General features: G+C 43.8%; 1 protein-coding gene across 5 annotated transcripts in view; it reads left to right on the top strand.

Annotated features, from left to right (window-relative positions):
- Positions 1–15,305, top strand: part of HECW2 (HECT, C2 and WW domain containing E3 ubiquitin protein ligase 2) — a 188,776-nt gene that overhangs the window by 149,983 nt on the left and 23,488 nt on the right. For all 5 annotated transcript variants that reach the window (XM_028750866.2, XM_077917435.1, XM_077917437.1 and 2 more), the window contains 3 exons: positions 1,762–1,871; positions 7,238–7,358; positions 9,839–9,952. In XM_028750866.2, coding sequence (XP_028606699.2) covers positions 1,762–1,871; positions 7,238–7,358; positions 9,839–9,952 — 345 coding nt within the window. The remainder of the gene's footprint in view (positions 1–1,761; positions 1,872–7,237; positions 7,359–9,838; positions 9,953–15,305) is intronic.

Raw genomic sequence — 15,305 nt, 5'->3', positions numbered from 1 at the left:
AGTTTTTGGAGGAGGGAAACAAGAAAAAAAATATTCTGAATCTCAGAAGCCAGAACAGCAAGCAGGATCGCTGCGCAGTGAAAGCAGCAATCCCTCTTGCTGTTCTGGCTTCTGGGATAGCTGCACAGCCTGCGTTCGCTCCATAAGACGCACACACATTTCCCCATACTTTTTAGGAGGGGAAAAGTGAGTCTTATAGTGCAAAAAATACGGTATTTATCTCGAGAAACCTGTCAATCCAAATAGACTCCAATCAGTCGTAAAGAGCCACTCAATAGCATGGCTAATGTCGAATCTATGTAATATTGGGGGTGGACAGGAATTGTAGCCCAAATTTAAGCACATATGTAGCCTTTGTTTGTCTCAACATACCCCCCCCCCCCCAGCTTTCTTCATGCCTCTTTGTTGATAAATTGGTTCTACCATCTCTTGCCTTCCAGAATGACTAGTGAAAGGGCTTTGGATTAAAACATTTTCGTTTTAATTGAAAACAGCTGCATTTGCACAATTGGAAAGTTAGAAACAGACAGTAGCTCATTCGGTAGAGCATGAGATTCTTAATCTCAGGGTCGTGGATTCAACCCCCACGTTGGGCAAAAGGGATTCACGCATTGCATGGGGTTGGACTAGTCACTAAATGAGCCTCGTGCTCCTTTCCAACTCTACAGTTCTATGGAAAATGCTGGCAGTGCGAGAAGGAGGAGGGGCAAGAGCCAGGAAAGGGCTAGACATTGGCTTAGAAGAAAACCGAATATTTGCATAATTGCGGAAACAAACAAGGGAAGGATAGATACTAGAATGTGTATGAAGAAGAGGTAGAATTTTGACTAGGAGGGACCAGAATTCAAGGTTGTATTTCTCACGGAAGAGGAACATATTTTATGCCATAAGGCAGGGGTCAGCAAACCTTTTCAGCAGGGGGCCGGTCCACTGTCCCTCAGACCTTGTGGGGGGCCGGACTATATTTTGAAGGGGGGGGGGGAATGAACGAATTCCTATGCCCCTCAAATAACCCAGAGATGCATTTTAAATAAAAGCACACATTCTACTCATGTAAAAACACGCTGATTCCTGGACTGTTCGCAGGCCGGATTTAGAAGGCGATTGGGCGGGATCCAGCCCCAGGCCCTTAGTTTGCCTACCCATGCCAAAAGGTTTGTGGGAATTAGAGAGTGGAGCTCAGCTATTGTTTCAAAGATATGCCCTTGCATGAAGACTTCTTACCCCCTTCCTTCATTGATCTCCCTTTCCTCTCTTAACCTACATGCAGAGGCATGGCATTCAGGTGTGGCATTCAGTGTGCCAACATTGGGCGCACAGATATAGTAAAGCTTGCAAGCAGGCATGATTGTGCCCCCCCCAAAAAAGAAAGTCTTATCTGCACATGGACCCTTTATCCCACAGCATTATTTGTGTCTCATTCACAAAGTGCTTGCTTTGTCATTGACTGAGAGACGAAGGGCTACTCTCAGGAGATGCAGTGTAAAGATTCCTGATGTTGGGACCACAATGTACCGTACTTTTCCGTGTATAAGACTAGTTGTTGTTGTTTTTTTACTACAATATGATGTTTTAAAAGGGGGGGTAGTCTTATACATGGGGGCAATCTCCCCCCCCCCATTTTCTTAATTTTGAGTCCCCCAAAATAGGGGCGTCTTATACACGGGGGCTTTTCTGCTTAAAATATAGTAGATGCAATAGTTTTGAAGAAATGTGCAAGTCTCCCTTATGTTCTCTCCCCCCCCCCCAATTTTCTTTTAGTTTATTTGAAGAGGAAATAATGTCATATGTACCGCCGCATGCCTTACTTCATCCCAGTTATTGCCAGTCTCCACGAGGCTCCCCGGTGTCCTCTCCTCAAAACTCTCCAGGTAAGCCCTGCTACAACTGCATCAATGGTAGAGAGTTAACCTGATGTGCTCATCTGTTTTCATGGACTTCTTTGTGCAAACAAGCAGGAGGTGAAAACTTTGGCTGTTGCGGCTACACCGATATCGTATTCTTCGTTGTAGGCATCCAAACAGCCTTTCCCAAAGGCATTTTCTTTGTAAGGCATGGCCAGTGGAGATATATTTAGCTTTATTGAATAGAGCCACAAATGTGATTCTTTTCTGTCACTAGTACTGGAAAGGCTAAAAATGAAAGGGGTGCCATTTCTTAACCTTGTCATTTAAGAAAGCACCACAAATATGGGTTCAAATAGCTTATCTCTCATTGGAGGGTGGTATTCTGGAATAAGAACAAATCTTTTAAAGATTTGTTAAAGACTACAGTCGTACCTTGGAAGTTGAATGGAATCCGTTCCGGAAGTCCGTTCGACTTCCAGAACGTTTGGAATCCAAAGCGTGGCTTCTGATTTGCTGCAGGAAGCTCCTACAGCCAATCAGAAGCTGTGGAAGCCCCGTCGGACGTTCGACTTGCAAAAATAGTTTGCAAACCGGAACAGTCACTTTGGGGTTTGCAGTTTTCAGGTGCCAACATGTTCGGGAACTAAACTGTTCCAAAACCAAGGTACGACTGTATTCCTTTAAAAAAAAAGGAAAAAAAGTTTTAAGTAAAGGTTTTCTTATGTTACGAAACAAAAAATAAACAGCGAAAAGTACATCTATTGTAGGACAAGGAAGCCTGGGCAGACTATGCCCCCCCCCCTTTTTGGCATGACATAAATCCCAAGCTCCGTGTAAATTAATAGACAGGTATGCAGGTAGAAAGCTAGCAGAGATCTGAGGGCTATCCAAGGTATTGCATAGAATGACGCATGTATGAATATCTTTCTGGTAGACGGAAAGTTGTTTGTATGCTCAGTTCAATGAGCTCCTGGCCCTTGGGGGACCAAGGTCATTTCACTGAGGCCAAGTTAACTGATCTGAAGAAGGTGACAGGGTTGTCGGAAGTGTTCAGGAATATGACAGCCGCTTCCCACTCCAAAACGTAGGATCGAAACTTGTGGGCCTTAATGTTAATGTTAGTCAATTTTGGGGGGGTCTGTATACTCTTGACTCTGTCCAAATAACTCTGTCTGTCAGGGAGACTTTTGTGTTTCTGTTGAGAATCGAAGTGTCTCAGAGTGGCCGGGGCAACCCACTCAGATGGGCAGGGTACAAATAATAAAAGTATTATAAATTATTATCGTGTTGAGTGCGGACCACATAATTCTTTTTCCAGGCCCAGTACTTTACGCTCCCATTTACATGACATGAAAAGCCATAAAATGCTATTGATTTATTCCTAAGACCCAAACAGACGTTCAAAGTGCGTGTGAGAGAGTGAGAGAGAAAGAGGCATGTGCATGCTTACATAAATATTTCTTTTTTAAAAGTAAACCTTCCTTTCTTTTGTTGCTCTTACGGATGGAATAATTGCTCTAATTGCCCAGGAAATTCTTGACGGTGACAACTGATTTGTAATAAGAACTTGCCATGTGCTGAAAAGATAATTTAGTGGTGTTTTATGAAACGTGAGGTGATGTATTCAAGAGTCAGTTGTCATGCTCAGTCCTTGTGTACATCTGGAATAATAACCAATAAAAATAAGAACGTGTTAAAAAGTATTTAGGGCACTTGTATGTAAGCAGCAATCCCAAGTGCTAGATTTCAACAAAATGGGAGACGAAACGTATTCAAAATGTACAGTACAGTGGTACCTCGGGTTACATACACTTCAGGTTACATACGCTTCAGGTTACAGACTCCGCTAACCCAGAAATAGTACCTCGGGTTAAGAACTTTGCTTCAGGATGAGAACAGAAATTGTTCTCCTGCGGCAGCAGGAGGCCCCATTAGCTAAAGTGGTGCTTCAGGTTAAGAACAGTTTCAGGTTAAGGACGGACCTCAGGAATGAATTAAGTACAGTGGTACCTCGGGTTAAGTACTTAATTCGTTCCGGAGGTCCGTTCTTAACCTGAAACTGTTCTTAACCTGAAGCACCACTTTAGCTAATGGGGCCTCCCGCTGCTGCCGTGCCGCCGGAGCACGATTTCTGTTCTCATCCTGAAGCAAAGTTCTTAACCTGAAGTACTATTTCTGGGTTAGCGGAGTCTGTAACCTGAAGCGTATGTAAATCCGAGGTACCACTGTATATGCATTTGAAGCAGCATTTGTGTTTTGATAAAAGTGTGGGAATCAAATATGAGATTTGAATAAGGACAATAACTACAAAGCCTGTAAGCTGCTGACTGTCAGGTACTGGGTGGATGAGGAGGAGGGGTGGGTGCCTCCCTCCCATGAACACGCCCCCCCCCCCCGGAAGGCACAGAAACCAAAGACTTGGATCTGGGACACTGGTGGTAGGATACAACTGGATTTAACAGGCACTCACTCCACTTGTCTAGGGGTTGGGGTGGCTGGCTAGCAGGCAGGGATAGGCAGGTGTTCCACCACCTGAGACAAAAGGTTGGGCTTGCCTCCTCGCAGTGCTAGCAATGCTCCTGCAGGTACATACTTAACCCTGCTCTTTCTCTGGAAAACAAGTTTTTGTACGCTTTCAAATCCTTATTCATTTGTTTAATGTCCATTTCTAAAACCTGTTTGACCAGAGGTGTCAGCCACACACACACACACACACACGAGCGTTGCAAACAAACAACTTGAGCAGAATGATGCCTCCTTCAAACCACTTACAGCACTGTAAAAAAATGCTATCTAGATTAAGCCTAATGATGCAAACCTGTGCAAGCTTGCTCAGAAGTGTGTCGCTGTGCAAAAGGATGCAGCCTGAATCTCTTTCTGTCCCTGCCAGTTCCTGCCAGGCCCCACTTATCATGTCAAAGTCACCATTGCTTTTTCCCAGTCACCTGTCCCATGCCTGTGTGACGGCAGTGTGTCCTTTCCTTTTGCCCATAACAGAAATAGATAAGACTTTTTTTATATATTGTGATCTGGTTTGGGAATTAACAGCCAGCAGAGTTACTGCTAAAGGTCAGATCTTATAATCCTGTAACTTTCGTTCTTTCTCTGTCCCTCTCACATTCTCTCAGGCACAACAAATATCTCCCCCCACCCCCCGCCACGCAAACACATGAACTTTAAAGTTGCATCGTGTTGTTAGTACACACAAAGAAATTCATTAAGAGCTGCGGTGTCATTTTGGGCATGTAGCCATTTCAGCTTCTCAGTTCTGATAACATATTTGTAAGCTTTAGAAATCCAAGGAACAGAGCAGTTATAAAAAGAAATTGAAGACAACCAGGAAGCAAGTGTGTTGAGAGGGTTGTGGGGTTTTTCTTAAGTACCCTACATAACCAGGATATATATTATACTGACGTTTTAGGTGCATGTAATCTTTGAAGTGCTTGCCGATCGAAAGGTCGGCGGTTCGAATCCCCGCGGCGGGGTGCGCTCTCGTTGCTCGGTCCCAGCGCCTGCCAACCTAGCAGTTCGAAAGCACCCCCGGGTGCAAGTAGATAAATAGGGACCGCTTACTAGCGGGAAGGTAAACGGCGTTTCCGTGTGCGGCTCTGGTTCACCAGATGCAGCTTGTCACGCTGGCCACGTGACCCGGAAGTGTCTCCGGACAGCGCTGGCCCCCGGCCTCTTGAGTGAGATGGGCGCACAACCCCAGAGTCTGTCAAGACTGGCCCGTACGGGCAGGGGTACCTTTACCTTTACCTTAATCTTTGAAGTAAAATAGGAAGTTGCTTCACTAAAGTTTTCCCCAAAGATAGCGCTTGTAGTTCATTTACTTGCTTAGCTTAAGAGTTACAGTAAACAGAAATGCAGCGCATTTTGTTAAATGTTGTTTCCCGTCCCCCCTGCACATAGTTCTCTCTTGAGAGATGCTAAGTCTGGAAGTTAACTTTCAAAATTAGGCATGTGTTTTGTTATGAGTCATCTTACACCAGAAGTTAAAGCAGGTTTCTGAGGTTGCAACTGGCAATTCAAGTAATTTGTGCTTTTAGATATTTCCACAGATGACTAGAGCAGATTACTGCATCTTGGTTTGAACAAAAATCAGGCATGCTCTTTTTCTAAATGTTTTAGAACGGCCTTTTTGGGGGCGGGGGAGGAGGCTGCAGCCCTACACGCTTACTTAGGAACTCCGTGGATTTACTTCTGAGTAGACATGTATAGGTTTACCCTCTTTGTGTGTGAATGTATTGTTGTGGATGTTCATATATTTTCAATAGTATGCTCCCTTAATTCATTCAGAAATGTATATTTAAATGTGTGTTCTCCAGGCTACGCAAAGGCATCACTTATGAAATGCCAATTAAATTTCCAATTAAGGATGCATAGCTTTCGTTTTCTCTCCTGATGGTTAAGAGAAAATCCACAGTTGTCATATTAAAATGGTCATATGCTCATATAATACGCTTATGCAAAACAAAGTCTCCCCCTTCTTGTTCTGTGTCAGTCCAGTTCTTTTACTAGTCCATCATGGTTTAAAACCACCACACACTTTAAGAGGGGTAGGTTGGCTTCAGTTTTCTCCCCCCCCCTTTTTTTTATACTTACTAGAACCCCTGTGGCCTACTGATACCAAATTTGGAAAGTAAGAGCTCATACTAGGGATCTCCTAATAGTTAAGGCATAACTAATCTGTGTTAAATAATCTGAAACATGCACTGTTGCTAAAAGATCTGAGACTTGTCCTCCTGGATCTGGTCAGGCCCACCTAGTCGAGCCTTCTTTGCAAAAAATAAAGACCCCCTCGACAGCGGGCTTGTTGTTTATTTATTATATTTATAGTTACTAAATCTATATGCCGCCCTTCATCAAAACAGTTCATGACGGTTCACAAGATAAAACACAAAATAAAAACACAAGTAAATCATTAAACCCAAACAACAAAACAATAACCCCCCTTCCCCACAGACACATTTAAAAGGCTGTAGGATATAAAGCCCAAGAGGAACACTTTTGCCTGGCACCTAAAAAGCATAATGAAGGCGCCAGGCGAACCTCCCTGGGGAGAGCATTCCATGAACAGGGAGCCACTGCAGAGAAGGCCCGTTCTCGTGTTGCCACCCTCTGGACCTCTCAAGGAGGAGGCACATGAAGAAGGGCTTCAGATGATGGGTGTAGAGTCTGGTTTTGTGCATCACCAATTGTCCAGGAATCTTACCATTCTTCTTCCGGTCCCCACACTTAGAATTTACAACTTTCCTCCCAGTATATGTTGCATGTGGTGTTACTGCACTTTCCTCTTCCTCCCAGTCTTGAACGTTTCTGACAGGAAGGTGAGTGACAATGATCTTAATAAAACAGGTCTTGTGCCTCTTCTTCTGGCTTCGTTGCAGGTACTACACGTGCTAACGCACGAGCGCCTGCTCCGTATAAAAGAGATTTTGAAGCCAAGCTGAGGAATTTCTACAGGAAGCTGGAGACTAAAGGATACGGACAAGGCCCAGGGAAATTGAAGTATGTAGAAGTCTTACATAGAGCCGAGCATATTTCAGAAATAGAACACTGTGCCACGGTCAATTTATTCCCACTAATGCATGCCGCAGCGCCCCAAGATTGAAGTATTTTGTTTGTTTTTAAAGAAAAGCCGTTTTGAGAAGGCAGAGGAGAGGGATGAGGTGTGCTTGAACCTTTTGAAGCTTGCCGCTTCCTCAGTCCAAATCCTACCACAAGTGGTTTTTCTGAAAGAAGTAGGACATCCGAGTTCTTTTACACACTGTTACAAAAGTTGGGTGCCTTCCGCTCTCTCTGCCGAGCAGTGACAAGAGCTCATGGGTTTCTGGGCTCTTACCCAGGATCCGTGGTCCTTTAGGGGAATTGAGACATGGCAGAGACTCTCATAGCTTTAAGAAATATGGCTTATTCACCTATTTACACCTTCAGTCTGCATGAAGGGAGTCCAGATCTTACAGCATGGTCATTTCAAGAGGGATTTGTCCACCACAGCAGTGCAGCCCAGCCTTCAGCCAGCCTGCCCAAGATGGATCCCAGTCCTCCTTCCTTCCTTCCTTCCTTCCTATCACCTCATACCCAGTTACCCTGGTAACCCCCCAAACCCCCAGTCTCTGTTCACACCTCAGGGCAAGGAAGGAGGACAATTCTCTTGCATTGCCAATGACCCTCAATGGCCCTATATTGTTTCTTAATGGCCCTAGCTTGACTAGGTATTTTTGCATAGGTTGGCCCAGCAATCCCTCTGCAGCTTGTATTTCTCCCTTCACATCCCAAAAAATCGGATGTCCTACCATTTATTAATTTCTAAGGTTTTGGCGTCCCACCTCCAAATTGATAACAATTCATTTTCATGTGATCTGTCATTTCCCCCTGACAATCCATAATGGGGTTTTTTGGGGGGTGGGGGTGGGAAACCACTTTGGTTTCATAAACTGCTTTTAGGTGTGGCGGTGTATTTCTTTAAAAATAAATAAATAAAAATGTATATTTATTTATGGAATAAATCAACGTGGCACCAAGTATTAGTTGCTGCCGTCAAGAGCAAAGAGGCTCCCAGGATATGTCAGCTAACGTGTTGGGTTGGGATGTTGGAAGGTAAAGGGTAAAGGGACCCCTGACCATTAGGTCCAGTTGTGACCGACTCTGGGGTTGCGGCGCTCATTTCGCTTTATTGGCCGACGGAGCCGCCGTTTGTCTGCAGACAGCTTCCGGGTCATGTGGCCAGCATGACTAAGCTGCTTCTGGCGAACCAGAGCAGCACACGGAAACGCCGTTTACCTTCCCGCCAGAGTGGTACCTATTTATCTACTTGCACTTTGACGTGCTTTCGAACTGCTAGGTTGGCAGGAGCAGGAACCAAGCAACGGGAGCTCACCCCATCGCGGGGATTCGAACCGCCGACCTTCTGATCGGCAAGTCCTAGGCTCTGTGGTTTAACCCACAGCGCCACCTGCGTCCCTTGGGATGTTGGAAACTCAGGTTCAAATGCCCACTTGGGACCAAATTAGACATTACATGGCAGGTGTGTGTCACCATCTTTCAGTGGTTTTTAATATATATATATATATATATATATATATATATATATATATATATATAGTGGGCTTGCTGATCAGAAGGTTGGCGGTTCAAATCCACGTGATGGGGTGAGCTCCCGTTGCTCTGTCCCAGCTCCTGCCTACCTAGCAGTTCGAAAGCATGCCAGTGCAAGTAGATAAATAGATACCGCTGCAGTGGGAAGGTAAACTGTGTTTCCATGCACTCTGGTTTCCATCACGGTGTTCTGTTGCGCCAGAAGCAGTTTAGTCCTGCTGGCCACATGACCCGGAAAACTGTCTGTGGACAAACCCCGGCTCCCTCGGCTTGAAAGCGAGATGAGCACCGCAACCGCATAGTCGCCTTTGACTAGACTTAACCATCCAGGGGTTCTTAACCTTACAAGGGATGTCCATAGGTGAGTGATCATCTTTCATCCAACAGCTTTTGGTTTTGGCAAACACTTTCCACCAAATAGCGGCCACTCAAGAATTTAGGTCCCGCCATTCTCACCTAGTCCTTTTGGCAGAATTCCATTGGTTTTCTGCATCATGTGTATTAAAGACATTCCCGGTCATTGCAAACTGTAAGTGCTGGAAACGTTTGGCGTCAGTCTCTGTAGTTCAGACTTTTCAGGCTGCTTCTGCCTTTGCCGAATCATGCTGGTGCTGGACCAACATCAACTGAATTGCCTACACAGTTTATTTCTTTAGGTAAGCACCCTGTTGTCCTTATGAGGGGAGGAAAAGAAGAAGTATCCATTCCTATTACTCTGGCACAATGCCTAGGAAACTGTTATCTAAATGAATCCTAAGAAATGTTAGATTGGCTCCTAAGACATGGCTTGTAGTGCTAACTTTCCCAGGCAGTCTAAATATAACTAGGGGGAAAAACATTTAAGCTACAAATTATGGCCTCCTTTGATTCCATTTTGTTTCATTGTGCAGATTAATTATCAGGAGAGACCATTTGCTGGAAGATGCCTTCAACCAAATTATGGGTTATTCAAGAAAGGACCTGCAAAGAAATAAACTGTATGTCACGTTTGTCGGAGAGGAAGGGTGAGTAGAAAAGGGAAGTGGCCCCCAATACAGTATGTACTTTGTACTACACTTCGCAGCTGCGCTCAAGTATTTCATCTACTGTTTGCGGTCTAGAGCGAGAAGAGGAAGGATTACAGCCAGGAAATGCCTCTCATAAGCCTAGAACTTACAGCTGTTCGAAAATAAGTTCTCCGAGCTTTGTGACATGTGAATTCCTTTGCAAAGCATCAATTAAACTGTGTATATGTTGAGTTCCTTCCAGATCTGTTTTTGGCAGGGAGAGCTCCATCCTGCATATTGCTTTGCACTCCCAAGTTTGCTTCGAAGGGTTGGAAATAGTTTTGCTAGAGATCTAGAAAACTGCAGCATGGTTTGAATTTTCTACAGCCGTTGCAGTAGATGCTTCAGGCAATGAATGAGAGAAGATTGACATTATAAAAATTATTGAGCTGTTCAAGAATTTGGCGAGGTTAGACCAGAAGCTTAAAAGAACTAGAGGGTCATTGTTCCTTCCTTCCTTCCTTCCTTCCTTCCTTCCTTCCTTCCTTCCTTCCTTCCTTCCTTCTTCTATTTTGCACAATTTGCTACTTCTGCTCAAAATGCACTTCTGTTAGAGGAAGAAAGGCACTCCTATATAATCTCAGTTAGGGTCTTGCAAGCTGATTTGTGTGTGTGCGCGCGCACAATGTAGCAAATGATTCAGGTGTTGTAATGTTCATTTCCTCAACATGCATACAGAATATTTTGTCACTGAGGATATGTGAATTCCACACACCAATAACGTAATCAGTTATATTAATAATCGTTAATATTGACAATACTAATAATCAAGTTTTGGAAGTGGTTTGAGAGTGCTACCAGCACATATTAAATAGTCCCTTCAACATCGCTGATGATGAATACGCTACTATCTTCTTCTTGTGATTGTATTAATAAATTTAAAATTAAACTTTATGGGAGGAATTCAGTGTTGTGCCGTTATGAATGTTCCGTCACTGCAAACGTTTTTGCTTGCTTGACGGAACGATCTCCCCTTTCTTCCTCCCATTCTTATTTTATGTTGTATCAATAATGTGAACCACCTTTGGGGCCCTTTTGAAAGCCAGAAGGCGATATACAAATGCTTGCTGTAAATAAATTCAGAAAACCATTTTTCAGTGATTGAACGTTTATATATAACGTGATATGGAACGCATTAACAAATGAGGGCAGGCTTTTGCCTGGGTGTCCGTCACCAGCACAATGTGAATCATTCTGGTCTGTCCCCCCTGCCCATCTGCATGCCCAAAGAGAGCAAGCTACAAGCTATAACGTTTGTGTGCTGGAACAGTTAAGCATTTGCTCCTGCAGCTGTTGTGTGCAAGTGTTTTGCTGGTTTGGCATTACTTCAGCCTTGTGCCAGTTCTTAAATTGTACAAGTAACCTGGCTGTCAGGAGGAGTTGCAATGAATGAACAGTGCAGCAAGGAGGCATGTTAACTATTTGCAGGAAAGCATTGGCTAGAATTAGGTTGTTTTCGTGTGTCGGCAGCAAACCATGCTAATTCAAATGCTGCAACTCTTTGTATGTATGTGGAAGGAAAGTAAGAGATGAGTTTCTCTATATCAGGTTCCTCCAGATGCTGGTGGACTACAACCCCCATCATCCATGACCATTGGCTAGGCTGGCTGGGGTTCATGGGAGTTGTAGTCCGACGGCATCTGGAAGGCACCACATTGGCTGCCTCTGCTATATATGTAGCCTCTTGCAAGCTGCGGGCCAACTCAGTTTTCTTTCTCTTGGTACTCTATCCAGACATCATAAAAAGTTTGTGAAGCTCATAGTGAGATAACACTCCGGCTATGTGTACTGTGCACTTGAAAAATCAAAATATTGTGCTAAGCCAAACCAAATTACTCTCCCTTTTTAAAATAAACACATTATAGTGTTTCTGTTCCACTTCTCCTACACTCAAAGCAGCTCACAAAAATCAAACTCAACCATAAGACTTATGAAACACAAAATATGGAACAGGCTAAAGTGCTCAGCCGCAACAAATAAGTACAAGTGGTTATACTGAGAAGAGGGGCCTTTGCATCTTTTCTTCTGGGCACCAAACTGAAAATTGCATCGTCAGACTTTGGAGACACTGCTACCTTGGGTTTGCTTTGCACCTCAGAACATAGGGCCGGTCGCTAGCACCTGGTGCACAACCGTTGCCCGAACCCTTTCCGGAGCACCTGTGGAACGTTGGAGACGCAAAGTGATTCAGGGAGTATTAGCGTCTGTCGCACCCTTCACTCTCAGGTCTTACAAGAAGGCCTGGTGCGATTTCCTGGGTTTCAGGTCTGGGTTATCTGGGCTGTCGCATAACGTGCCACCCACCACTGACGATGTTCTTCAGTACCTTTCCCATCTTGACGATTTGGGACGTGCTCCCAAAACCTTAAAGATACACGTAGCGGCCATCAGCTTCTTTTCTAAAGCCACATTTTCCTACGACCCGTGCAGCGACTTTCTGATCCATGTGGGCACGCGATAAAAATCTTAATTCGGAAGAGGCGCACTCGAAGATTAAATTTCCTTGTATTGCACAATATATTATTGTTTCTGGTAGTCATGGGGAGGAACAAGGAGCTATTTTGGTCATGCTGACAGAAGGAATCTCAGCTGAACACCCTTTTAAGCTTTAGAAATATCGCTGAATATTTCTCCCAATTTTCATGTATTTGGCAGCCATGACGGCTAGAAACGTGAACTTAAAAAAATGAATAAAACTGAAAGCTGATACCCTCATAATGCTTTTGACCTGTAAAAAATGCTTTCATTTAAGAGAATTGCACAAAACACGTGCTCAGTCCCTCCAGGCCATATTGAAACAGACTTAAAAAGTAGAAGTTATGCGGGTATTCCCTATAACTCCTGGTCGTTTGTAGTTCCATAAAGTGGAAGAACTTATGGGGACATTTGTTATTAAAGAGACCAAGTCTAGTTTAGAGAAGTCCAGCATTAAACCCTCATGCAGATGTTTGTCTTATAAGAACAGTCTTGGCCCATATGGTACGCAGGCAATTCACCAATGAATAAAGGTTCTACATGGTAACCCTAGTGATAGGTCTGTTTTGCCACTCTCCCCAATGTGCAGTGTCATGTCAATGGCATCCACATATCTTTCAACATGCCCCATTGCAAGCTTACCCGGGAGATGTCTTCAGGCTGGGTTAACATTTCTCATCTTGCCCAAGCACAGAAGGAATGTTAATGGCATTGCTGTACTGATGATGATTAATGGCATCCTTTTTTAAAACACACACACAACCTTAAAATATTGCAGTGCGGGAGTTCAAGAGAAGTTCTTTCCATTCATTGGTGTTAATACACAGATTTCTAGAATAAGCTACCTTCATTCACTATCAACGTTGTGGAATGAATAATTGTGAATCAGGCTAACCTGTCTGGTCCTGAAGGTGTAGTAGAGGCAATGTTTGTATTTTCTGCTTGGGTTCCGGCCAGCATTACTCACTTTACAGTGCAAACCCTCTCCTCGTCTACTGAGAAGTAAGCCCCATTGAGATCATTAGGGCTTACTATCAAGTTGAGTGAGTAGATGATTGCAGCCTCATTATCTCCAAGCTGCCTGAACTGACACTTGGACATTGGAAAATCCAGTTTGTAGAGTTACACTTGGTTGGTGCTGTTGGCTCAATCCATTCGTGGAAGAAAACTACATTTCATTTATTGCCAACCAGCCATATCTATTTCTTGTTGGCTAGATGTTGAAAGAGCAGTGATATATATACGCCATAGAATTCTACAAATGCACCTGTAAAATAAAGTTTTGCACCAAGAAAAAGCAGCAGATGCAGTATATCACTGGAGGTACCTTGGTTGGGGTTTGGAGGGGCTTATGTGCTTAATATTTTTAATTACCGTATTTTTTGCTCTATAAGACTCACTTTTCCCCTCCTAAAAAGTAAGGGGAAATGTGTGTGCGTCTTATGGAGTGAATGCAGGCTGCGCAGCTATCCCGGAAGCCAGAACAGCAAGAGGGATTGCTGTTTTCACTGCGTAGCGATCCCTCTTGCTGTTCTGGCTTCTGAGATTCAGATTTTTTTTTCTTGTTTTCCTCCTCCAAAAACTAGGTGCGTCTTGTGGTCTGGTGCATCTTAAAGAGCGAAAACTACGGTAATTTATTTAAACTTTTGCATGTTGCTTTTCTGCCTCATATAAAGAAGGCCAAGCTTAGTTATGCCCAGACAATAATGCAACCACTTAGATATGTATGAGAGTCAGAATGGGTGAGAACGGATAGGTCTCATTCCATTTTTTGTCAAGGAAATATAAAAAGGTTCATCTGAAGTTCTTGTTGTTTGTTTTTGTTTTGCAAAAGTTTGTTGTTTAACAAGGAAGGGGTTTTCTCTGCTACGAAGGGAAGCTTAACACTTTCCTGTCGCATTGTTGAAGGTGTGAATAAACTACAGTAATCGTGCAAGGCTTCCATTTTCTAGAAATTGTAAAAAGTGGCTGTTAACAGGAATCATTAGCAGGGTGAAAACCAGGATATAGCAACTGGTCCTGTCCGACAGAGATAGCAGGAGGTCAGTTTTGAAGGGTTATAATGCCAAACTCTTGAGGGCAGTGCCTTGAACTTTCACTATAACTGGGAGCAGTTTTGCATGCCTGGGTATTGTGGAGGAACAGGAAACGGCCTGCACTTTTTTGCTCCTTTGTCTCATTCCAAATGTGTTGCAACACCTCCTCCTGAAAGACATGTGCAAGACTTGGCTTACTAGAAAGCAGAAAGTAAGTCTGTGTGCTCTCTGCTTGGCACAATGCTGCTTTCCAAATGCCCCCAAAGGTAATCCCTGTAATTACGTTGTCGTTGGCGGTTTTAAGACCCAAACAACAAGAAGCTGTTGTTAGCATTAGACAAGAGTATATTGAAAAAACGACCAGGCAAAACTGCAATACGTTTAACCAGTTCGTATGCAAGAGGGGTCAGAAAGAACAGTGAAATCAGACATTTAGAAATAGGCGAAGAAAATGCAACTCTGCCTAATCCTGGTGGTAAGATTTGGCATTAGGGTTCCAGATGTAGAATAATTATCAGTCCGTATTCCAAAGGTGCACTTAATTCTAGCCAGATAGCAAAAAGGCTGCCTCATATTCCAGCAATCAGGAATGCAGCTTAACGTTCACAGTTAAGATCGTCAGACAAGTCACCTGGTGACTGACATCATGCAACCCATGTGACTTGGGGCCAGTCATAGGGCACCTCATGTGTAAGCTACGTCTGTACCAAACTTGATTAACTGCTCGCATTAGAACAGCTTTGGGTTTAGGCAAGAAGATGTGAGCACGAACCTTTCTCCCTGTGGGAATAATGGCTATG

The sequence above is a fragment of the Podarcis muralis genome, chromosome 1 (genome assembly GCF_964188315.1).
Source record: "Podarcis muralis chromosome 1, rPodMur119.hap1.1, whole genome shotgun sequence".
In the NCBI taxonomy this organism is placed as follows: Eukaryota; Metazoa; Chordata; class Lepidosauria; order Squamata; family Lacertidae; genus Podarcis; species Podarcis muralis.
This window is presented reverse-complemented; position numbering and strand designations above follow the sequence as displayed.